The following is a 27,182-nucleotide window of genomic DNA, read 5'->3' on the forward strand; positions in this document are numbered from 1 at the left end:
ATACAGTGGATACTTTGGAATGGCCATCAAATGCAGAAAGAGGTTTGAAACCAGATGGTGTAGTTACGGCATCTACCTGCAGGGGGTGAACAGGAGTTAAAATCTAGATCCCTTGATCTGAACAAACTGATTTCATTAAATGCACTCAGTTCTAAAAATCAGCTTTGACAACAACATCGTATTTATGTGTGCAGTGTGAACAAAGCCTTAGATCAGTCGATGACTTGTTAAAACAAACTCCTGACTAAGTAGCTTAGGGCTGAAGATGTCCTGCTTCTGGATTCACCTAGCCAAGTAAAAGAGAATATGTGAAATGTGATGTGAGAGTGGGAGTTGGGCAGTTTTAGAGATGCTGGATCAAATCAGCTGCTGCAGGCGCTTACGTTTGCAGGAGGGCTGAGTACCGGACCATGTGCCGTTGGGGAAGCACATCCTTTCCGCGGAGCCAAAAAGCTCATATCCCACCAAGCAGCTGAAGTGCACTTTACTACGTATCCGAAAGTCACTCTCATCTCTGTTACCATGGGATGGTGTGCCTGGGTCACCGCATGTCCCTGATGAATCACCTTGAGAAACAGAGAGGGAATAAAAAAGACAAAAGAGACTGAAAAGAGGTGAGAGTCATTCCAACTATATCGTAAATCTTCATGTCCCCATTGTATATGTCTTAATATATTGGATAAAATATTAAACTCATCCTTTTAAGAATGACATTAGATTAGTTGGTATTATTAATATCACTATTAAACAATTAAACATATATTGAACAAATGGGCTGAACTATAAATAGTTTTACTGCTTTCTTTATGCAGATATTACCATTCTTGACATATAAACTCATAACATGGAAAAAAAAAAACCTGATAAAAGTATTTTGGGGAATATTTAGTTTTAATTTGTTAGCATTTCTTTTTTTACCCCGTGCCCTCAATTTTACTTTCCTTCCCGTTAGTCTTTTATAAGTCGTTTAACAATTCATGAATGACATCATTCTCCTGGAAATAACAGTTTTGGTGGGAAAACAACAGCACAAACATTAGTACGTTTAAGTAAGTTGGCTTATTTCACTCTAATACATTCTATCTTATTTGATACAATTGCAGGATAAAAATGAAGTGCATTTTTATTTCTATCGTGTTCATTTCTTGTCATTGTGTAAATGAAACGTTATAATTAAAGTGCCTGAGGCTGATGAGCATATTTGTAAAAGTCTCTTTTATAGAAATACCTTCTTAAACACACAAGCATATTCATCTTACTGTTGAAATATGAGGCAGAAAAAAAGAAACCAAGAATTTGCGTAAAGTGTAAAGTTCTACTGCCAAATGAATAAAAAAGGAGGCTAGTCCTGCGCCTGTTTTCCAGCCCCTCTCACGATGTAATCTTGGAGGACATCTTTTTTTTTTTCATGCACTCAAGGCTTTGCTACAGCTCTCTGGAAATTGATATTCCTGATTGATTCCTGCTGCTTCCATATATCTGAGCTCAGGGCCCTGCAGCCTTGCACCTCACCTGAACCTGAGATCCATTCATCATCAGCACACAAGCGCACACAATCACACAGAGACACACGTTTCTGCTCACACAGGGCTTATGAATGATCTCGACACACCAAAAAATATAGAAAGTGATCGGTTGTGATTGTGTCACATCGCATAGAAGTTTCATGTTCAGTGTTCACAGACAAATCGCCTGCTACTGGAAAACTGGTTAGCACACAGTGTTAGAAACCATGACTTACTGCTCAAACTCTGGACAAGAGAGCTAAAATAGATCAGTGTCTGGTTGTACCAGCTGTGCACAAGTTATTATACAAGTTAGATGACACATAACAGTAAATAGCAGGCTTATTAAATTGGTAACTCTTTAGTATAGGGACCAATTCTCACTATTACCCAGTTGTTTATTAGAATGCCTATTATATACATATTGGCTGCTTATAAGTTCTTATAAAGCATAATAATCAAGGAACTTTTGCTGCATAATATCATTGCGTCTGCTGCACCCATGGTAATTTTTCTAACAATGCACATCTTTACTAATTCAAATAAATAGTTCTTTGGAACACAATAATATTAAGCAGCACAACTGTTTTCAACATTGATAATAATAAGAATTGTTTCTTGAGCACCAAATCAGCATATTAGAATGATTTCTGAATGATGATGTGACACAAAAGAATGGAGTAATGGCTTCTGAAAATTCAGCTTTGCAATCACAAAAATTAATAAAATTTTATTATTTGTATTTTAATATTTCACACCATCACTGTTTTACTGTAAATCTTCTTAATGGTCCAAAAAAGGTACACATCATATGAGACAACACAGTACTTTACAGAAAGCTTACAACCTGGGCTAACTTTTGCCTTAGTTTGTAACAAAGTCTGTACATAATTTAATAATGCAATTTTTCCTAACTAGTGTTCACTACGTGTGAACTTCATGTCTCAAAGACATCGTGAACATTTGTTGCAATGCAACCCTACCCAGCACCCTAAAGGTAAAAACTGATGTCTCATATCAAGCCAGCCAACATCCAAACCCAGCCTATGTCAATGAAACCAGCCAGCTCCATAAACAAGTAATGATTTATTTCAGAACAGGCAGCTGTATGAAAACAAACAAACAAACAAAAACCAATCTCCTGATCTAATACATCAGAGAGGCTGGAGAGTTCGGTGGGCAGGGCTAGCGGTGGGCTGCCCAGGGGACAGATTAAAGATGGCTGTTATTAAAGGACTGCGGGCTGTTCCCTTTACTTATTAATACGTCAGTGGGCTGCTTGAACATGCTCTTCTGCTGAAGGGCCAGTTGTTGACCCTTGCATTACTGGCAGGCTTTTATCCCGCAGACTTTGTTGTACAGTAAATTGCAGACTTGTGCCATACATCACACAGCGGGTACTCGCACACTAGACGGACAAGATGCATGTTGACGTAAACTTGAAGTTAAGTGCGGAGGATGGATTTCCTCTCAGAGAACAAGCACACAGAGGGGTCTGTTTCTCAGGTTGTGGTGTGATGAAGAAACAGGCACCCTACCAGTCATGCTAAGATGAAGTAGCAAGCATTTCTTAGACTACCGCCATGTGCACAGATACGTTGTGACAGAGACATATACTTTTCTTGGGGCTTGATAAACACTTTGCAGGGCAGAAAGAGTAGTAAATTTCCTGGGAGGTCTATGTGCATTTGTATATCACTGCAGAACAAGGTGTATGTTTTTATGTCATGTTTCATCTTTGTCGTTCTTGCTGGTGGCAGAGGACAAGAGGAGCGAGAGCAGGGAGAAGTGGGTGTTTGGACTCCCAAGAGCGTGTTCTGTCAGGGAGAGAGTGCTGACCAAGCATAACACTTCAAGGGCAGACGGAGGGGACTGCTGTATTAGCCTTCCCTCTGGAACTCTTCCACTTATCTGCAATGGCAGCCCTGAGACCACCATAGAAGCAGGAGAAGAGGGTATATGTCCAGTTGCATGTCACAAATTGATGTACAGCCACTTCTGATCAAAAAAGTCACTGCAAACATGCAGGTCACACTTTGAGGCAACACTGCTGACAGGATTACGTCAGATAAAAACTGATGCAATATTAAATGTCAACTTTCGGCATCCACGCAAAACCTGAGTGGAAGAGAAGTGGGGGACTAAGCATGGATTATTGATCAGTGGCATCTTCGGTGGCTTTTAGCAGTCAGGTTTGATTTCTCACTTTAATTCGAGTATGCTTTTGGACAGCAGATTTGGGTCAGATACAAAATAGCTGAAATGAGCTTTAGCCTAGCATTTAAAGAGACAGATCACCCGACAATTAAATTCTGTTAGCTTTTAGTCACCACCATGTTGTTCCAAATTGTATGACTGACTTTTGTCTGTGGAACATAAAAGAAGATATTCTAAGAAACGTGTTTTTTGTCCATACAATGGCAGTCAATGTGGTCCAGTGTTCTTTTTAAACATCACTGACCTTCATTGTATGGACAAACAGATGAAAAGGCCTTCAAAATGTCTTGAGTTCTGCAAAAGAAAGAAAGTCATACAGATTCAGATAGACGTGAGGGTGAGTAAAGGAAGACAGACTGCTTATTTTTGGGAGAATTATAAACAAAAAATACACAGATCCAACATCTCATTCCTCCAGCTCAGGGCTCACTGGTAATACATGCCTTTTAGAGACTGAAACGCATAATTTTGAAAAGGGGTTTCAAAGTGCATGTTTTTGAAAATGGCACCATTATCGTTTCTGTGTAAACACCCAATACGAAATCTTTGCAAACGGTGATGTCATGCGAGTACATAGTACTTACTATGAATGAGGAGTAGAGCAACAGTTGGTGTGGTGATTTTAGTGACTATTCGTCACTCCTCTACAGGTATTGTTTACTAATAAGGTGACAGTGGCAACTACTGGCCTGTCATATTTAATGCAGTGTTTTTGGCAGTTAATGTTTAAATGTAAATAATTTTGAAAACGTTCTTGCGTATACGTGAAACATTTACCTATTAAACTATTACCTATTAAATTATTTTACCTGTCAGTCAGCAAAATTTGAATTTGAAAGCTGAATGCATACTAAAATATACATTTTGACTGGTCAAGAGTTTTGTTTTGCAATTTTGAATTATGTGAAAAATCAAATTTTTCAAACTTGTCCTAGAATGTTAGTCAGATTTTCACCAAAACTGTTTCAGATCATCTTCAGACAATGCTGGCAAAAAGTCATCCAAAAATTTCTGATAAACTAAACCGTTCTCATGCACAGTGTTATCAAATTTGATAAAATTTGTGCAAAAATGGACATGGAGCTATATCTTTGCAACACTTTAGCAGATTCTGAATAAACATTATACCAAGCATTAATCGAGGGCACATGATTGGTTTCGGATCAGTGCCACTTACTGGCCAAAATATATTAAACGTTTACAGTTCTGCTTATAACTACTTTTTAACTAGTTTCACCAAAAATTATTTTTAGATTTTATATATTTTCAAAACCGCAGTTTTTTTCTATGGAGTTTGGCCATTCGTCCACATGCAACCGCAGCACCAAATCACTGAAAGTGAACTTTTTTGAAATTTCCTGCCAGGGTGAAGATTTTCAAATACTCTGTGTTATGTAGACCGTGAAACCGAAGATTTTTGGCTTGTGACGCTTGAGCATTCGCTGATATCTCTGCCTACTGGAAACTACTGTTATATCACTACCTGTTGGATTGGCATGCTCTTGTCAGTGCTTCATTGCTTCAATGCTTTGTTTTCTTGTGGACACGTAGATTTCTTTAAAAACGGAAGAAGGAAAGACTGTTTATAAAAATACCCATGCACATTTGGACATGGCCTTAGTAATTCAAGATAGCTCTTTAGCTCTTTATTTTACCTTTGTTGTGCTTGGCCTCTTAACTGCTGCTTGCAGCTAAATTTTTATTTGCATTTTTACTAGTGTTAATGGTGCATCCTTTACTTGTTGCACTAGCTGGAATAGCAATAGTCTTGAATTGATCCTGACACAAAGTGTGGATGCAGAAAAAGCAGTAAGTTTTTATTTATTTACCAATGCCATTATTAAAGCGTAGAAATGCTCTTTTTGCAGCAAGTTATTATTATTTTATTATCTGAAAGAAAGTGTTTTCGACTGATCGGGGTGATTTCAAATGTCACAAAGAAATTAAAATAGTTAAATGTTTAGCAAAATTCGAATTACATTTTATTTTCTAACCTCATAGTGCTGGAATAGCAGCTTGTCCAAACCACAAGTAGATGGAAAAGTAGAGGAACTGATTGGAAGCAATTTTATTTTTTTGCAATTCTGTGTGGGTTCCTTTAGGGACATTGGAGTGACATACTTCACCTTTAAGAAAAGCAGAATCCCTGCGGTCTAAGCTAGCAGCTGCTCTGTCTCAATCAGTGTGCAGTCAGCTCACTCTATCTGCAGTCAAGCAGTGCCAGAAAGCTCAAGCAGAGCTGGGAAGTTAAGTCTTGAGAAAGGCTCAGTGCTAGAGGCTGCTCCTTTAGCTGCAGCCCTAACATTCTTACAGCCGCTCTAATTGGACCACAGGACGTTCAGGTGTGAGCAGGGAGAGAACAGAAGATCTTCCCACCAGGTGGACAATAAAACCCTCACTGATGCAGCCCAGTATATATGTGCTAATTGGGTACCAGGCTGTTTCGGGAGCAAAGAGTAAATAGTTGTTTGTTGATTTTAAGAGGGTCGGATCATGTCATAACTTCGTAAGGCTTTGCCTCAGAGACTTCTCTCTGGAAGCAGGCAATTAGAAGAGGCCGGCAACAAGGTCAAAGACTTGTAATAGCTCCAGTTTGGACTAAAACTAAAACAAAAGGTTGTAAAACAGCACTAACTGATCTCAAGAGCTGCTCGTGCAACAGATGCACACACAAAAATATCAGCTCAGTCTTTTCTAACAGACTGCAGTTCGCTGTGCGAGCGCATGTTTGTGTGTACAAACACCTTCAGCACAGCACACAGGAAAAAGGATGAAGTTGTGCTGCTATGATTTTGTGCCATGAAACCCAGAAAACCCTAGAGGCAGATGAACAGTACCAGGAAGGAGAATAAAGCCTCCTAGGACCAAGAGGAAAATAGATTTCTCTTTCTGTCAGTTGTTCTCTCTCTGTCTCCTCCTTTCTGGGTCATGGATCTCTGTAGAGGATTGGAGCATGTACAGTGTGATTGGAAAGAGACAATGTCTGTATTCACGCTTTATGGGTCATAGACACTTAATACAGGTTTGTTGGATAAACAGTAGGTGTTTAAAAATATGCAAACTACATTTGAGAGTCACATTTATGCAAAGACTGCCTGTAAGTTTCCAGCAACATGTTATTTTTCTAGGTACATTCACACTGACGGTGATTTGTAATGACAAAGTGAGCAGAAGTGATTTGTTTTCAATGAGAGTTGGTGATCAGATGCAACATGCACTCAAAAAATGGATTTTTCCTGCTTGTGCAATTTGGTTAATTAAAGTGAGCTAATGCAACACAATTCTTGAACATTGTCACAGCTTAATTTCATTGCGTGCAATTAATTTGAATCTGTCAAATGGAAGTTTACTTAATCCATCTGTGTTGGGACTACATGAGGCATGTTGGACATTACTGTGAACATTATTTTTTCAGATCTGTTCTTTAATTCACTTAGCACTATACCAAATTACATCATGGTTGTTTCAGTCTTTATTGTTGTATACTATAAAGAAAGTCAATAAGCAATCTTAAATACAAATCGAAAGTAAAATTAAACAAAGGTATTATAGTAGCAACATACTGTAGTAATAATTTTCATTACACAATTTCATCAATATAACAGTATTAAGTAATAGTACAATGTAAGCTATACAATAATGCTGAGCAGAGTTTGACTTGCGTCACTGTTTCTTCTGTCCTCATTTAAAAGAAATGCTCTGTGATATGACAACATCACAATTTGATGTTTAATCCACACTGATGCTTAGGGTTGGTAAGATTTTTTATACTTAAAAAAAAGTAATATTACCAAGGCTGCATTCATTTAATAAAAAACAGAAAAAAAAAGTTACTACAATTTATAAATTATTATTATTATTATTATTATTATTATTATTATAAATATATTTGTAAAATTAATGCTGAGATGGCAAAGCTGAATGGTCAGGAGCCATTACATTCGCCAGTGTCACTTCAGAAATCATTCAAATATGCAGATTTGCTAAAGAAACATTTCTTATTATAAAGGTTCAAAAACAGGCTTAGTATTGTGGACACTGTTTTCATGATTTTTTTGTTGAATTGAAAGACATCCTAGTGCAAAATTACAACAAAAAAGATCCAGTGACCAGCAATATCAATTGTTGAACAACTGAAGTTATTAGAGTTAGCACATCTTACTAATAACAGCAGAGGCATCATGGGAATGAGGCGTGACATTGCTGATTACAAAAAGTAGAGCTGCTTAGCCTAACAAATGCTCAGTCTGAACAGTTACAGACAGTGTTTGTCATCTTACCCACACACATCACCACAAGCCATTTGCGGTCATTCTTCAAACAATCTCAAATACAATGGCCTAATTTATAGCTTGAAAAAAATTGCACATCAAGTGTTTATCGCGAACAATGATTCTGATGGCTAGATTAAAAACACAAGGACACTACAATCAACCAAACCAATCAGATTTCAGTCTACAGGCTTATACAAAAAGCAGCACAACCTTCAGCACAATTTCCAATAATTCAAGGTCCACTTCTCAATACCAAGAGCATACAAACATGCAATATTTAATTTTAGAAGGGAGAATGGAGTCCTCCTCTACCAAGTCAGTGGTTCAGTGGACAAAATCTTTTTTTAAAGGGCACAACGGACTATTCTAGGCAACGAGATGGACTTGCTGAGCTCACTGAACCAGAGTATGTGGTATAAAACCATTCAAAATGCCAGTGACTGAGCAGTTCTCTCACTATATGTCTTTCCTGCATGTTCATATATAATTCCCTTTAAAGTCCCCAAGGACAATGTGACAGTGTGGTAGAATACGAGTTAGGTGAGGCATTGGACACAGGGGTCCTTGATTCGCAATAATTATATATGACAAAGGCTCAGCTGCCACTAGCGCACCAGATTCAGAAATATTTGAAGTGGCCTTGCAGAGAGTTTTGTGCACGGATGGTGTATGGCTTATGTAAAATCTCTCTAAGCCATATTTGGTGTTCAACAAAACTCTGTGCTGTATGTGTGGGTGTAGGGACCCACATGTGGAGCCCTTTGAGATTCCCCTCTGGATTTTTCCCAATTAGTACAAGCCTTTCCATTCTATTTACAGAATGAACAATGGAATGGTTGGGTTTTGCGTTGGGTTTGTTATGAAATGTGCACGTTTGGTCTGGTCTCTGCAGATCGTCTTGATTTTGAGAGTCCCCTGTTCCTGTTTTGTAAAGACTATACAACATAAACAGACATGGACTCCTGCAGTTGCATCTGTGTATTTCTCCATGCCCAAAGCAATCTGCATGCAATCTCAATAAAAAGCACAGAACATTTATAAAAAAAAACAGCACAGCAAACCCACAGATTAATTATACACCTCACAGATGTTGGACGCAAGCTTAAGGCAGCGCCCCACCAGCCAATTTTTCAGCCGTAAACTTCATTTTCATAGTCATCGGACAGTCAGAGGGAGTACTGGCCATGTCTCTCAGCAGGAGAGTTTTAACAGCCCTGGCAACTCAAACCTCTGCTGAGTTAATGGTTCTGCCACTGGGGTGGATTCTCACGGCCTTGCTGGGCGTCCAATGAGTTTATTTTTACATGGAAAAACTGACAAGCTTTATTTGAGATATTTTGCTACTTGGAAGTCGTCCAAACTTATACCCCACCAATTGTTAACTGTGATTGTGCAACAGCTACTTTCTGAGGTTCTCCTATACTTAAATGACTAATAAAATGAGTAACTGAATAAAAAGCAGAGGCAGAACAGACTGTGTTTATAGAGTTAATGTATTTCTAACTCAAGCTGTGCATGTACATATACTCTCAATAGCAAGCTCTGAAGGAATACACACACCCATGCATTCAGAGAGAAAAGATACTAAACAAATTGCATGCTAATTCAGCCTATTACAACTCTGTCTGTGTGGTATTCCTGATAAGCAAGCTACACATGATGGGGACTTGGAATAGGACCCCCTTGAAAATGAGATGGTGCATCACAAGGGGTTTATCCTCAAAAATAAATTTGTTGCAACTGGAAAGAAATGTCATAGGCTTTAGACTGTGACCCCTCTTTAATGCAGAACCTTCATTTTGACAGAGCATGGCCAGATTTCAGCAAAAACAGTCAGTAGGTATAAGACCTTTAAGGGTTAGTTCACCCAAAAATAAAAATTAGCCTGTGTTTTACTCGCCTTCGAACCATCCTAGGTGTATATGACTCTGATTGGATTTGTCCGAAAGAAGAAAGTCATATACACCTAGGATTGACTTAAGCGTGAGTAAATAACAGGCTAATAACATTTTTTGGGTGAACTAACCCATCCAATCCAATAAACAAAAATGTAATACTGATTAAAGGTATTCTGACACCAAGTATGATTCTGATTCTATGAAAATAAGTCCACATCACAACTATAATGAAAATGACACCTAGGAATGCTATAGTATATATCAATATATAAGATACAGAAAGAGTTGCTGAAAAATCCCCACAACTAAAACATAGACTGACATTCTGGATCACAGACAAAAGCAAACACTAACAACTCCTTTTGGAAGAGCACTCAGCCAATCAAATTGGCTGAAGGCTAAAACAGAAACTAGAAATAACTGTAGTAAAATAATCAAGTAAATTAAATTCCAAACACAACACTGACAACTATGTTGCTGATTTATTTATTTTTTTGCTCTGCCAGAGAAATATTTACAAAAGACGCCAAAGCAGGAAGCGTTGCAAACACAGGCAACGGACTGATCCAAAACTGAAATATCAGCAATCTTGGAACATCGCCTGCCCAATCAAATTAGCTGACTGGAAATAACGGTTGTAATAGTGTTATTACTTTTTCAACCAACAAAGAGAGGAAAAACAAGATTGCTTTGCGGAAGAAGCTAAGTTACGAGCACATGCTGTTCATATAACTAACCTTTCTGCTTTAGCCAGACAGAGTTGCTATAGGTAAAAGCCTTGGTTAGGGTTAAGAGAGCACTCATATCTGTTCACAAACACAGAACCCGATGGGTTCTGCATCTGTGCGATGTCAACAAGAGAGATGTTTATGCAGGGGTATATATGGAAACCAGGCAATCATCTCTACCAATAAAATGACAATGACATCGACAATACACTTAATGAAGCTAACACTATCCAAAATCTCTCATCTTTAGTTGCGCAGATAGCATTGATGGATGTGTGTGTGTCTTACCTGAGCAAAAGGGCATGGGTGCGCTCCAATGGCCGTTGAGCTGGCAGGTTCGTGAGGACTCGCCCTTCAGTTGCCGGCCACCCGTGCAGCTGTAGCGCACCGTGGCGCCAAAGGTGAACTTGTCCCCACTCAGCACTCCATTGGGAGGAGATCCAGGATGTCCGCAGTCCACCACTATCAAATACACATGCAGACACAGAAAAGTGCGAATACGGTTACAGGATCAGCAAACACTCCTTCAGTACACATTAACATACATGATTATACTAAAACAAACAACTTGAAACAAAGCTGCTCTTTACTTTTAATTATACAATCATTCCGGCTGACCTCAGTGATTACGGTGCTAATTAAACTTCCTGCAGGAGCACTAAGATCAGCACTTTCTGAAAGTTTGCTCCTTTCCTTAGCTCAGACCTCACACTACTACTAAAATTAGAAAATTTTTAATGTTATTCAAAATGAACATCAATGATGTTGGTAAATTTATATCTAATTAGGAAATATTATAATTTAATGTTATATTAAAATAATTAAACATTAATAACATTTAGTTTTAATTAATTGAATTAACATTTTATTAAAATGTGCACACAAACGTCAGGGGGCAGCTGTGGCCTAATGGTTAGAGAGTTGGACTTGTAACCCAAAGGTCACAGGTTTGAGTCTCTGTGCTGGCACTTGAGAAACAATTAACACCTTTTATATATTGCAGTGTCAGCATTTTTATGTAGAACATATCACAGATTTTACTCTAGGGTCACTTTGGTATTCAAAGAGCCCAGTAACTGGTGTTAGGATCAAACATGTGGACTACAGGGAAGATTATGCAGACACACAAAGCAAAAGTGGCGACTGGGCGAAAGGGCATCTCTGACAGCAGGGAGTCTTGTCAGGGCAAAATGTAAGCTCAGGCCCCGTCGACTTCGCAGCTGCTGCAGAACGTGTCTTACTGAGCTGTACACAGGCTGAGGATGTGCAGTGTTTCAACTTTCACATAATAAAACAGGGATCAGATTCTGTCGGAACCTGACATAGCTAATTAATCTGCCACAGAAATCTATGTTCCACCTGTCCCTCAATTATAAGCACTGATCTTAAACAGCGGGAAGAGGGTCGTGCAACTAATTCCCCTCAATTACAGGAATGCATAGGTAATTAGCACCACAATGCGACTGCCAAATTTTCATTGAAAGATGCCAGGAACATACCGATGCACTCGGGCAGTGGTTTGTCCCACTGACCCGTGGGCTGGCAGGTGAGGACAGGAGATCCAAACAGGTAATAGCCGGGGTTGCAGTCGTAGAATACCACTGTGCCAAAGGTGAAGTTTCCATGCTCGATCTTACTCTGCCTGATAGAGTTGGCTGGAATCCCAGGATCAGAGCAATTGACAACTGAATAAATAGAAGAAAGGAAGAAAGGACAGAAACAGAGACGTGTTATTTGGCAGAAGCACCAAGCAAGTGACTTCAGTGGAAACAAGTAGGTCAGATGCTCGATGCCTGCAACGCATGCAGAATGAGAATTTGCCATTTTTTAGTACGTCACAGACATCCACATCCCAAAAAAACGTTAGGACACAATAAAAATCTCAATCTTTTTAAACAAGTGACATAGGATGGAATGATTTCATTTGAATAATTTTTTAAAAATGCAACCCTAAATATAATTATTTAATTTATAATATTAAAATCATATTATAAATAAATGTTTAATATGTTTAAAACTGTGTTAGTATCATGTATCATACAGTTACATGCCATAAGGGAGTGGACACATGCAGAATGATTTATCACAGTACATGCTATCTATTTTTGTGTAAAAACTGTATAACGTCATCAATTACATTTTTGTTAGTGTACTTTCAGCCACCAAACCCCACAATTGGCAGCCACTTAGCAAACATCTCAACAGCCGCTTCCCCCCGTCCTTACCCACAGAGTGCACTGCGGTGCTTTAATTTTGTCAGCCGGTGGATCAGGCAAAGCTCCGTGTGAATAAAAGACTTAACTTTTCTCCCCACCTTTACATGTTGGTGGTGGCTGGCTCCACTGTCGGTTGGCCTGACACTGGGCCCGAGAAGGGCCCTCCATCACGTATCCCATGTTGCAGGAGAAGCTCACCACATCATTCAGGTTGAAGCCATTGCCTACGGTACGCCCATAGATGGGGCTCCCCGGGTGCCCGCAGCTGATGGCTAGAGATGAGAAGCGTGAGATGTTTTAATATAGCATAAGCATCATGTTTAATAATAAACTGAGTATAGCGCTGTAAGATGAGTTCTTTGTGGAAGCAGTTTTTTCTCAACAGGTACGTATTAAATGACGGAAACATTTTTAGAGGGTGATTAAATTATGAAAGAAAATAGATGTGCCCGTCATAATTGATTGGTCACTGCGGGAAATTAGTTCATTTTCCCTCTGTAATTTCTAATCATTTATTTGGTAAGTTGCCAACTCTAAAGCAATAAATCAGATTTGGGTTCTCCTTTATAAAAAGGAAATTCAAAACCAGCACTAGAGCAAAAGTGTTTTTTTAATTTATCGACTTAAAAGCCAGCTATAAACCATTAAGAATTGAAGAACGTAACACTGGAGTAATTTCATAAACAATAAAAATCTTACAGCCTCCAAACTTTAGAATGGTTGAGTATATATAGCATAAAAATCCCCCGCAAGACATTTTGTCTGGAAGTGTGTCATCTAATAGGCTCTGTAACAGTCTACGTGTGAAGGGAACATTAGTCCAATGAATGAAATCCTGCTGTTCTAATAGCAATGGGTAACATGGTACTGTACCATTTGTGTTCAACTGCAGGCATTCGCTGGCTGAATGAAGCCGTACATGCTGTAAACAGAAGATTCCCACTCAATGCCTTCGGGTGAGAGCTGTCACTCTGATGTTCAGTTTAGACATTTAAATCCTATCGTTTATCAGAGTACATACAGACAGCAATGTACATCAATCTAACAACAGCATACTGCCTTTTAATTACATGCCAGGTTGAGTTTACTTCATTTATAAGAGGAATGTATTAGAGCTAAACTGTCAATCAGTATCAGATATGGAGCTGATGGTAGCAGTGCAAGTTTGTTGTTATCTGCTGTGTATTGTGACTACACTTGTAAGCTGAAAATGACAGGCCAATCCTCACGTGTCTCACCGAAGGTCTCCACAATGTGTGCTGATTAACTACAGAGTCTAATTCATATACTGTGCTCCAGAAGGGCTCTTATTTAATTAAAGTGAAATTTATTTCGCTGATATGACACATTTAGAGGTATATTTGCTTTTGTAATAGCTCTTCCAGGCTACAGTATATTTTGTTCCTCACTATGTGTCTTTTCTGCTCTCATAAAAAGCCCCAGTTCATTTGCATAATCACAGCTGTAATTTGTTTCTCTTTGCACGGAGGCAATTTCCCTTTCATTTAAAGACTCTCCGTAGCCCAAATTTCCAACCAAATCACTGTATACTAAAATAGCTGAAAGTGTACCCACACATTTCCCTCTTTTTTGTGTGCTACCAGCTGTGATTTTAGCTTCTAATGCAAAGCTTGTGAAATGTAGATGGCACAGATGTGACAAAACATTTGATGCTTAAAGACCCCCTGAAATCACTTGATGAACATGGTTTTCTTTCCTGTGTTGACATACTGTATTCCCTACTAAAATAGGAAGTAAGGGCTTTTAAATAGCCTTTAATTTACAACACAGTCAAGAACAATGACTCACTACTTGTAAATTGCTAATCAAAAGGTGGGTGGTTTTAGTTAAAGGGGGTCTTCTAATTCTAGAACGCATCTGATTGGACACAATTTTGGATACGCTTGAGTGCAGGATCAATCATCAATATTTTTGCCCACGTTTTTGCCCATATTTACAGGTATATGCTTAAAATGAATTTTGTGAAAACTGATTGCAAACTTTTAGAGGTAAACACCAGCAAATAGACCCCCAAACAAAAATAACTGCAAAAACTTGAGTAAACGATTAATACATCAAGTATGTCAGCTGCTATTGGTTAGATCCATTGCGGACTCACAAACTCTGGGGCACTTGTCTGGCATTAAATTGGCTTTCTTCCCTTTTGCTTTATTCCACTTCAGAAAGTGAGAGATGATCTGTAGAAGCAAAACAACTCTGTGATTGTTTCAGACGCCATGTTAAAGTAATGTATCGGAGAGGCAACAATCACCATTATCAAAAGAGACATCTCAATACCCCGGTTTTCATTGTAATTGATTGCCATCTTTGAAAGATCATGCAGGAGATGCCACATGAAGGAATGTTGAATCAAATCAAATGACAGTCAGATATGGCTAAATTTGAGAAGTTCTCAAACATATTTGTTGAGGACCCAGATTTTCTCTCGAGCGAACTAGACCTACAACACATTTCAGGTCACAATAATAACTTTAACACAGCTTTTAAGACATAAAAATGTAAGATCAGCACTGACCAATTCGTCATCACTCATGTCCCCTAAAAGTGACAGTTCATCCAAAAATGCAAATGACAGAATTAGCATTTTTGGGTGAACTATCTCTTTAATAAACTGGAAGACTATGTGGATAAATCCTGCAGTTGCTTCACTACTTTCCCTGCAGCTCCTTTTTATCGGCTCATTTCGTCTGAATGTTCTTCAAACAAATAAACGCCCCCACTGAAGTGAGGCAGACTTGCTGCAGTGCGTGTCTGATAAATGTAGGCTGTGAGCGTGGACCCGGTGTGTCACTGTGCAGTGGGAGATGACAATGACAGCACATTTTTTTAATATAAATAGCTCCCTAAATACGGAGGACTCTTAAGGTGGATTCTTTAAATGCCAGTGCCATTTAAGAAGAAGAAACAGCTCTGAGGAGTGTCTGTGTCATGATGCCATGTCCCCTTATGCTCTCTGTGTCCCAGATATAGTAGTAGTTAAAAACTGCAACAGTAGGATGAGCTAAAATTAGGGCTGTCGATTGATTCAAAGCTAAAACTAAATTAATTATTAATGTTAAGCTTACTGATTATACCCCAAGTGAGGATATTATTGTGGCAGAATTTAATATATTATCATATATTATTTCCATTTTACAAGCCAGATAATATGCAAATTTTTTATTTATTAATTTGACTAACGTACTGTTTTTAACTGATATCTGTAGCTAAAATATATATGATTGTCTGTTTTCTTAACCCAGCATTCGGTGCCTTAGGCCCTCTGTCTGATTTGATCTATTCATAGATTCAGTAATTTTCCACAGCTTGTCTGAGAGAGAAAAGCACGAGTCCCAAACTCACGGACACAGATGGGCAGCTGTCCAGACCAGTTGTGGTCTTGTTGGCAGATGCGCACAGAGGAGCCGATGAGGCGGAAGCCGGAGACGCACTGGTACACTACCGTGTCTCTGTAGCCGAAGTTCTCCCCGATCACCTGACCGTTGACGATCTGCTCGGGTAAACCACAGTGGCCGGCTGAAAGGAGAGGAAAGAGAAGAGAGAGTGATTAAAGTGAGAGGTCTGAGCAGCAGCTACATTACACTGTAAAATATTAATATCCAATGCTTTTAGAGAGACAGACTGCTTCATGTAATTAAGTGTTTAGTGGAGTGCATGTAAATTCATAAAGTGAGACCTTCAGTGGAGCAGGAGAAAGAAACATGATTGAGGTCAAGCACTTAGACACTACAGTATGTTTGTGTATAGGTGTTTAAGTCTGGGGTCAGTAAGATTTACTTTAAAATAAATTTAATACTGTTATTCAGCAAGGATTGCTGATCTTTTGAACCTTCTATTTATAAAAGTATTCTGTAAAAAATGAATCATGGTTCCACAAAAATTTATGCAGCACAACTGTCTGAAGCATTGATGATAACAGCATACAGAATCACACACACACACACACACACACACACACACACACACATACTGTATACATTCACACTTCCATTTATATTATTTAATAGTGAAGGCATTAATTACTAAATAAATAGTAATAATAAATATGACACTTCTGAATGGTTACTACTAAAACCTAGGATGATGAAGCTTCTATAACACTTAACAAGGTTAAAAAATCAAGTTGGACCACTGCCAGTCAAATGTCTGAAACAGCAGATGTGAACAGAAGCAGTGAATGTAAACAACATTACCTAAGCAGCGCGTCTCTGTTCCACTCCACAGTCCAGAAGATAGACACTCTCTCACAGTAGATCCCACCAGCATATACCCATTGTCACATGTAAATATGGCTGTCGCCCCAAAGGAGGTCTGAGTTCCAATTTTCTTGCCATTGGGAGGCGTGGCCAGATCCCCACATGAGATGACTATGGAGGGAAGAGAGGGTAAGACAAACAAGGACAATCTGTAAAGCTTAAACATTTGACTAACAGAACCAAACAGCTGTTGGACTGAAGTTAAATTATACACTTACTTTGGCAGTGGGGCCTTTCGTTCTTCCAGCTCCACACACCATTGGTCATGCACTGAATGTGGGCGGGGCCTAAGCGGTAATAGCCAGGATCACAGGTGAAGATGATTTTGGTCCTGTACTCATAATGTGAACCGTTAACAATCCGCCATCTTCCGTGTTCCAGAGAGAAAGATCCGATACTTGGGCAAACCACAACTGTGCAACAAATACACCAAAATCAATATTCAGAATGCAATGGCAATGGTTCAATTTCTAAATGGATTGAGCTGCCATGCTATTTTCATAGGTAGCTGCCTTCTAAGGCAGCATGATAACTAAACTGATTTGACGGATTTGGAACGGTAGCAACTCCATGTGTCAAACAGCATTATTCACAGTTTTCACAGTTCATATCACTAAGCTAACTCTGTGATCCTCTAATAAGAATAAATAAAAAGCAGACACACAAATACAAGGTAAGAATTAATATAAATATTTTTTTTTACATCAAAGTTTTATTTGAATATTATATCTTCGTTATCACTACGAAGGATAACTTTTGTAAAATGAAGGCAAATACAAGGTTTAAAAGGCAACGCCTTTAGAAATAGGCTTTGTGTTGAAGGATGATGCCTTAAAATGCAGACTAAATATGCAGTTCACATGTTTTTGAAACAGAGGCATCATTTTGGCAGATATAATTGGCCCATAAATAAATTATGATTAAACTGAAGCAAACAGATCTCTCAAAGTCCCTTTAAAGCAAGTCGATTCACTCGGCGGCCATCTTGTTATGCCCCAGGCAGCTATTTTCCTTTTAGCCAATAGGGATACAAGCACAGCTCCTGCCTACTTGAATGGGAAAAGACTGAAATTTCCAAAACCATTTGTCTAAATAATGTTTTAACAACCCATTCCAAATCAGCAATAAAATCTGACAGCAACAGTATCATAAAATGTTCTTTTCTTCTTTGATTTTCCAGGCTGGACCAATTAATGCACAACCTAGACTAAACATACTCTATTAAAAGGGGATTATTTCTGTGTACAAGTCTTTCTCATTCCTCTCAGACGGTCTCTTGATCTCTTTATCTGCTGTAAAATTCATGTTCTGCATCTCTGTGAGTGGGCCTGTACCTGAGCAGCGAGGGACTTTGTTGTGGTTGCTCCAGGTGCCGTCAGGCTGGCACACAGCACTGGTCAACTCTTTGGAGGACAGCCGGTAGCCATCGTTGCAGAAGTAGGTCACACGTGTACCCACTGAGTAGTCCATGGCAAGCACTCCTCCATTCACAGGTGCCTTGGGCACCCCACAGGAGACAGCTTATGGGTGTGAAAATGAGATAGACATATGGAATGTTAAGTAATAAGTTCAAAATATAATTATGACAAGATAATTAAAAAAACCCTCTAATCATTGCTTATTACTCCCATTAGAATATTTCACCATCAGAGCATTAAAAAATTGGTTATTCGATTGGCTGGTTTCACAAGATGTAATTCGAGTTGCTTTTCAGGTGCTTACGAACACATAGCAGCTTTATTAAAAGGTCAATACTATGTTTATGAGTAAAAAAGTAATTATAGATATTTTGGCCAAAAAGATGTGGTCTATCCAAACTCCATACATGTCTATGCACATGAGCATTAGATTTTAGGGATGCATGCTAGATTTGTAGCATATCGGTTACCAGCTGAGACAGAAGACATTTATCTTTATAAGCACTAATTTAATAACACTGTGAAAGGTAATTTTGTAGAAAATCTCAAACGAATATCCATTCTCCGTGCTGTACATTATAATGCCGTGATGCCAAGATTCAATAGTGTTTTATTTTTTTTATTTAAACAAAATGTAATATCATCTATAACAATACAACAATAATTATCGGTCTTAATTTTAACAACAGCACATTCATATTTAATAAGAATTAGAATGGCACACGACCACCACCAATCTAAACTTTCAACACAGAATACTTTATAATGTCACTATATGGATTTACATTAATAAGAATTTGAATGAAGGAGTCTAGAAACTTAATTAACTGTAGTGTAAAATCACTCAAATTTAAACTGAACACTTTCTTTGAGAGATCAATATTGTGTTAAAAGTATTCATTACTAGGAAATTACTACATGATTTTGGATGATCAAATTCAAGATTTGCCTGTACGTAATGACAGATCTTTTTCATAAACAATAAAATAGCACTCAAAGAGTTGAACTATTCCACTATAACCGTGCTTGTCATCAGTTTGGCAAACCAGCCAATGGAAGATTCCGTCTCGCTTCTTGTTCTCTTTCTCCCTTACGCATGCAGCACTGGAACATATTATTTATCAACGGTACTTTAAGATGACGCTAAGTATGAATCATTGCTGTGCAAAAGCCCTCTAGATTTATTGAGCGGCAAAACCACTGGTACATTTGAGAAACAAAGCTACAGCCCTAACCATTCGATTGTCAGCGCTCAGCCATTAGAAGCCGAACAATAACCTCCCAGTAATTAAAGGGCGCATATCAAGTATAAAGCCGTTTCTCACCAAGAGTGGTCTTTGACAGTGACGCGAGATGAACTTTTGTTGCTTTGCTTTAGGATAACAAAAAAATAAAAAAATACAAAGAGTGCCCAGATCGCTTTTGAAAGTTTAGAGTCATTTAAATGTCACTTGATGTTAGTGGCACCAGAGCCTGTGGCCCTTAGAGGGAGTAGGGGCCCATTCTGTCACATTAGTGTAGGAGCAGAGCCCTGCATGAATGCGCCGCCTCAGAAACTATTTAGTCAGGCTCATCTACTCTACTGTGAAGCTGCGTCTGGGAGGATAGGTGGAGCAGGATAAACGACACAGATGGATAAAGAGAGCTCGGAAGATTAGTCATTAATGTGACAAATGAAACCGATCATGAATAAACAGTATCAGTGAGAGGAGTGGCGACAGTAATTACTGCGTCTCCATCACTGACCATAAAAGCTTGTTAGAGATCCGTCAGGAAAATTACTGATCAAATCTGCACTCACTGAATTACTACCTGCTGACTTTAAAAGGGGTCTTTTGGGTGTTTTAGTCAACAAAATACCGGTGTGAAAAGAATACAAGTCCAATGCAAGTTTAATACTTGATTGACAGCATATGTGGCATAATGTCGATTGCCATAAAATTAGAGTTTGACTTGCCAAAAATCTAGGTCACAGTGAGGCACTTACAATGAAAGTGAATAGTGACAATCTGTAACTGTTCAAATATTCTCTGTTCAACAGTAGAGCCGCAAAACTAAACAATATTAAGAGTTCACATTACACTATTCAATTTTGAAAACTTTTTTGCCATGAAATCATAAAGCCAAAAACAAACCTACCGCAAAAATTACAGGAATTTTACATCTTTTTAAAAATAAATATATTAGCTTCACAAGTAAGTTTAAAAATTCTGCAGAAATTGGTCCATTCACTTCTATTGTGAATGCCACACCATGCTTGGTTTTTTTGTTTTTTTGAGGGGAGAAAATTATTATTTAATCAAAATGTTTTGTATAATCAATTTTATGCTTTGAAATATTTTAACATAGTTTTAAATATTAGAAAATATTGAACCCAGAAAAAGAATACTTTCCCATATCCCAGCTGAATATGAAGGAGAAAATTGTCATTGTTTCTGCAAATCAGAAAAAGTTGGCGCTGGTAAATAACATCGATCTTGATGCCGGTTAAATGGCTAATATCGTAAAGTATTGAACCTTTAACATACTTTGGTTTTCAGCACATTCAACCCAAAATGGACTAGTAAACATCATTTGCTGGGTGTTACCTTGGCAAGCAGGAACAGGGGCGTCCCAGGCATTGTAGCCAAAGGGGGTCTTCTTGCAAACGGCCGTGCTCTTCCCAATTATCCTGTATCCACGGTCACAGGCCCAGCGTACCAGGCTGTTTATGTGTCCTCCGGTCTGGCTGCTAATAGATCCATGGAGAGGAGAGTCTGGGGTGCTGCAGTACAGAGCTGTTCAGACAGACAGATACAAACCAGACCCCATCAGTTCCTAAACCACCACCCAGAGCAGAGCCCTGCGACGGGGCAACTTCAGGAACATAAAAGTTCTGCTTACAAAAGGGACTGAATACGTTCTGAAGGCACTTAGAAAAGCCTTTCTGCTTTAATAACACGCTGTAAAACTCCTATGTGCCTTATTCAACATGCCTCAGCCTGGTGTTTTGGAGACATTTGGTAACACAGGCTGCAGATTAATATTTTATCATTTGTGAAAAGGTCACATTATCCGGTTTATTACTCTTTTCGCCCACTGAAATTTAGCAATGGAATTGATATTACAGATAAAGATAATTCTAGAACTCTTTTTCAACTCCTGCAAAATGCTTCCTGTTCTTTTACCTTTTAAAAGACACAGTTAAAAAAAATGAATTAATTTAATTGCATCTGCCAAAATTATGACCTTTCCTCAAAACTGACTTAAAATGTTTCAGTCACTTATGCATTTTAACCAGCTGTTATTGCTGGGGCATACAAAAGATCATACCAAAGATGATATAAAAGATACACCTGAACTACAAAAGATGTTACTATTATTAACATCTTTTGTCTTATTTATAAAACAGCAGACTGTATCTGTTTCATATGAAGGTCCCTTTGCTACATTTGTATAAAAAAAAAAAAAAGATTGATTTGTTATCTAATGGAATTCACAGAGTGTGGAATAAGTGTATAAATGCTTTCTGGAGTCACTGTATAAAAATGTAAAATAATATGCTTATATTAATCAGTACATATGCAGTAAACAAATGCATTTGTACAGTAATTTCAAATATACATCTAAAATCAGAAAAAAAGGAGCTTTCAAATTTAAAAAAATAAAAATACACCACTGCACATATTTAATAATAGTTTAATAATTTAAACTCATTTTGAAAAATACTTTGCTGAGTATTTTCTACTGTTTTAAGTTCAGTCTCACATAAGCATGCCATGTCTTGAACAGAAAGTGAGAATTACTGGAATGTCCTTTACTGGAGTGTGGATTACTCTACAAATACTACATGACACATATATTGAATGGTTAGAGAAGAGATAAAAATATTGTGTTTTATAATATGTTTTACAATCTGATGGTGTAAGGGATCAGAATGCAAGGATATTCAAGGGGGTGAATACTTTCTGAAGGCACAGTAGTTACACACTTGGCTTGAAACCAAGCATAAGCACATCAATAACCATGTCAATCAAACTCACTGAGAGACCTTGACAGCAACAGAGAGCTCCACAGACAGAAAGAAGCTTTCATAACGTTAGACTTGGCTCTACCCAAGTTTCCCAGCAGACCGGGAGTGAATTCCAACTGATTCTCAGCCTTTGAACTGAAACAAAGTATTAATATGTTGATGTGGAAATTTTCATATCCTAACGACGGAAATAAACAAGCCATTCATCATTGATTTCACAAGCCGAAAACAACTGACAGGAGGCTAAAGCCTGAAAAGTACTTCGAACGTGGCATGTCAGTTTGGATTTCATCTCAGTTCAAAGATTCTCTGAAACGCACTTCCTTACACGACTTTCTTGTGCACCTGCACCAATCACAGAAGTGTGAAGAGGATGTAGGTACGAAGCCTATTTATATCTCAAACTGGCAGGGTAGAGGAAGCGTAAGCATCTGACCTCCATTCGCATGGACACCTCATTCGGTTAAATTCACTCCAGGCTTGAGTTGAATGGAAGTTCAGCCAGGATGTGTGGCCCTAACAACAGTTAAATATGAGTTCAGGATGTCTAACTGTGATGGAAAACAAAAGTGAGGTGAGCGGTGCTGCCAGCAGAAATGGCCTTCCTGAAAGGAATCAAGGCCTTTTTGATGGAAATATTGCTCAGTGAAAGTATGTTGCTCACTGCAAAGAGCAAGTGAAGAAAAGCTATTGGCTCGTGAGGTAGGGTGGATTTTATAACACTCCAAAGCACTTAGAAACGAAAATCAACACATCCAGTGTTGATATGAGAATAAATTTCAGCACCTGCCACTGCAGCAATGTGATATGCACATTACCACTCAATAAAGTACACAATAAAGATTTGATTTGCCATATGAGCACGTGCATTAATAGAGTTATAGGAACAGTCCCCTGGAGCATCCGAGGTTAAGTACCTTGCTCAAGGGCACAATGGTCATAGCTCAAGGATTGCCCCGGGATCGCCCCTTGCTCAGGTTTGAACCTTTTTGTTACCAGCACAGATTATAGAATGAATAATGATGTTATATAGTGAAGGTCTCAGTATTTCATTTCTTGAAAATAGCATATACACCAACAAAAACAAGGACAGATAATACAAGTTATAAATAACAACATTATTGATTTTTTTTAGCTGCAGCATTTTACATTACAATTTATATAGAGCAGTTTCTAAAATGTATATTTATATATTTAAAATTGAGGATTAAAAATCTAATTTAAATCTGGGATCAAATGGTAAGGTTTTTATTTTTTGCTATAATACAATAATACAAATGAAAATAAAATGATAACATTGATTTTTCATCTTCAGGATTGTACACTGCATCTTATAAACAGTGGTGTCTAAAATGATCAAATGTGAAAAAAAAATAATAATGGTCAAATGTTCTTGTTTTCTTTGAAGCAAGGGATGCTCTTTGAATCATTCTCAAATCATCCTGAATTACATGATCATGAGGTTTACTTTATAACACAGACTTAAGAGCTGGTTATGGCCATGAGAACAGTGCATCTCCCATGTCTGTAAAAAGTCTTTTTTCGTGGAAAAACCACTGGAACACTAGGGAAACTATCCACTTTAATTGACCACAGAAAGCCCTTAAACTGTAGATTTGTCTGTCCCTATTGAGTCCGCTCTACTACATTTGAGCACACACACTCAAGCTTGAGGAATTGAAAGGTAAGGTGTAGTAAAAAAAAATGCATTATGTGTACTTGGAGTCCCTAGGTCTTTGGTTGACATCCACAACGGCAAATGTAGCATTCACTTAACCAAGGTGCACTATTGGTCCAATGGGTCTCCGGCCTTTCTTGTTCTGTCAGGATGACTTTTTCTGAGAAATTGTAAAGTGCTTGACCTAAATTGCAAAGGACATTTGTCAACCATATATGAGCTAAAGTAAGGTAGTGTGTAAGCCCTCTCTTGGGCAAAGACGCCAAAATAAACCCATCAAAGTACCTAAAAGACAAAGTTACTTCTACACAAAAATGTTATCAGCACGTACACGTCCATCTATGTTCACACATATATACAAACATAAACATGCACATGCACTCACACTCATACGATTCTGACAGACTTTGGTAATTGACACATAACATGCAATAACCTTTTTCGTCATCAGTATGCTAATTTTTAGGTTTATAATAATAAAATGTATATGGAAGATACATGGAATATGATATATATATATTTTTTGTTGTTGCTTTTTTTGATTTTATGATTAATTGTGATCTATTTCTTTAAACTGTCCGGCAGCTTGAAAAAGTCTTAAATATGGTTGCATACATTTTAAATTTCTGGTCAATAGCAATAACTCGACAATTGGAGTATTTTTATGTTATGACTGATAACCAGTAAATGTTTAGAATTTTTATTCTTCACCATTTTGTCCAATGAATACAAATCTAAACACTAAAAACTACAATCAATCATTGATAAAAAGAATGTACCCATCACAACATCATAACACACAGTATGAAACATGCATATTAATTTTGAGATCTTCTAAAGATTAATATTAAACATTTAAAGAGTATAATAAGTCACACTGCTGGGCATCTACCCCAAATTATTTCACATCAACTACCCAAACACACTTCCTCAGCTCTAAGTATACGTTCATTCAAATTCAAGAACAGAGACGGAAAACGTGCAAGCAATAAAGAGATTTAAATGGATACATACTTTGATACTCACCGACATAGCGGATGCGGAACCCCCTCTTATTGGTGCCGTGGTCAGCTGACCAGCGCAGAAGAAGCTGGTGGCCAGTGGTGGTGATGTTGAAGGGTGTGGGGAGGTCACCACTCAATGTAGACAGAGTTTGACTATGAATTGTGGGTCCTTTAAAAGAAACGGAAGAAAAAGACAATTTGCAGGAGGACTGTTACACCAAATTACACTTGTCAAAAAATAGGAAACTCGTAAAAGAACCTAATGCTTAGGTGAAACACAATTTGACTAAGGCTTTTGAAATTACTTGAAATGAAAAACATCTTGAAAATGGAAAGCAGACAAAGTGTAGATAATAACAGCCTTGGGTACAAATGGTGACTACCCTGTGAAAGGCATATTCACTCTCTTATTAGACTAATATCAATTCAAGATTCACTTTTAATTTGTTGTATTTAAAAAAAAAAAAAAAGCGGGAAAAGAAAAGCAATTTTGTCACTTTGTGGATCGTGTGAACTCAGAGTTGCATATGTTGAAGGAATCTCTATAACTTAAATATTTTTACAATAACAGCCTAGTTTAAGTGGAGAAAAAAGGTTTACCGTCAAAGACTTCTAGAATGTCGTATTCCTTCTCAGTCTGGAAAAACTCAAAAAACAGGGTGATATTGTAGCCCTTCTCCACATTGATGCTCCAAGAACACATCTGTAGGTTGGGGTAACTGTCTGGATACCCAGGGCTCAAAATCACCCCAGATGAGTCAAAGCGGACATCATGAGCTGGACATTGCACTGTGTTAGGGGAAAAGACACATTTTTTTAGTTACTGATTTTGCACAAAGGTGATAATTATAGGGTTTGTGTATCAATAAGATGGGCATATTTTATGTGGTACTAAGTGTTCATATTTCATGTTACTTACATTTAGTTCAGCTGAACCAAACTAAAAAACAGTGCAACTAATTTACCTGAACTCAAAATCCTTGACTTAACAAGCTTAAACTTGACTAGGCTAAAATAAATTAACCTAACCAAATTTGAGGAAACTAAGCTGAAAACTATGGAAGGCAGTTTCTGCCACTGAATAAAAAATAAAACAAGGTAATTGTGACTTTCTCACAATTCTGAATTGTTTTATTCTGAATTGATTTCATATTTTGCAATTGCGAGTTATAAAGTAAAAATTCTGAGTTCTAAAGTCATAATTGTTAGATATAAACTTGCAATTGTGAGTCATAAAGTCTCATTATTCTCATAATTGCGAGTTTATATCTTGCAATTCTGACTTTATTACCTGCAATTCTGAGGTTTTGTTCTTGCAATTGCAAGTTCATATTTCTCAATCCTGACTGACAGAATTCAGAATTTATATCACACAATTCTGACAGAAATGTGAGATAAAAACTGACAATTACCTTTTTTATTTAGTGTCGGAAACAGGCTTCCACAGAAAAGAGATCTAGATAAGACAAAACTCCACTCGACTTGATTAAACTTAATAAACAACAAAAGTGTACATATGACTCAACAAACCTAGACCTGACAAAACTAAACTAACTCATCTAAATTAAACTGATATCAACTCAGTAAAACTAGATAAGCCAACACTCCACTCAAAAAACCTAAACTTGACTAGATTTGACTAAATTAAGATAACCAAACTTAAAAAAACTAGACTAAACACAAGATGAGACTACATTTGACTCAGCTCAGAGAAATGAAACGAAACTAAAGAGGACTACACTTGACTCAACAAAATTAAATTAACCAAACCAAATTCAACTATATTCAACTAAACTACGCTAAAGTCCAAGCCTAAAATTTTAGAACTGAATTGCTTCTGTTCCATAGTCAATGAAATCAGGTCTGGTGTCCTATTGATCACAAAACTTCCTAAGATTATAAACAGCAAATCATTTGCCTGGGACCATTTCTTTAGGAACTTTAGATGTTGGCCA

General features: G+C 37.8%; 1 protein-coding gene across 2 annotated transcripts in view; it reads right to left on the bottom strand.

The window, feature by feature from the left end:
* The window catches only part of csmd3b (CUB and Sushi multiple domains 3b), a 403,590-nt gene that overhangs the window by 31,683 nt on the left and 344,725 nt on the right, over positions 1–27,182 (bottom strand). Inside the window, exons 47-57 of one of the 2 annotated variants that reach the window (XM_052583645.1) lie at positions 25,828–26,016; positions 25,238–25,396; positions 21,122–21,310; positions 18,450–18,635; positions 17,334–17,528; positions 17,053–17,226; positions 16,202–16,375; positions 12,937–13,110; positions 12,122–12,307; positions 10,911–11,084; positions 384–566 (exon numbers count right to left, since the gene is read on the bottom strand). In XM_052583645.1, coding sequence (XP_052439605.1) covers positions 384–566; positions 10,911–11,084; positions 12,122–12,307; positions 12,937–13,110; positions 16,202–16,375; positions 17,053–17,226; positions 17,334–17,528; positions 18,450–18,635; positions 21,122–21,310; positions 25,238–25,396; positions 25,828–26,016 — 1,983 coding nt within the window. The remainder of the gene's footprint in view (positions 1–383; positions 567–10,910; positions 11,085–12,121; positions 12,308–12,936; positions 13,111–16,201; positions 16,376–17,052; positions 17,227–17,333; positions 17,529–18,449; positions 18,636–21,121; positions 21,311–25,237; positions 25,397–25,827; positions 26,017–27,182) is intronic. The other variant, XM_052583646.1, reaches the window with a different exon arrangement.

This window comes from Carassius gibelio, chromosome B19 (genome assembly GCF_023724105.1).
Source record: "Carassius gibelio isolate Cgi1373 ecotype wild population from Czech Republic chromosome B19, carGib1.2-hapl.c, whole genome shotgun sequence".
Taxonomy (NCBI): domain Eukaryota; kingdom Metazoa; phylum Chordata; class Actinopteri; order Cypriniformes; family Cyprinidae; genus Carassius; species Carassius gibelio.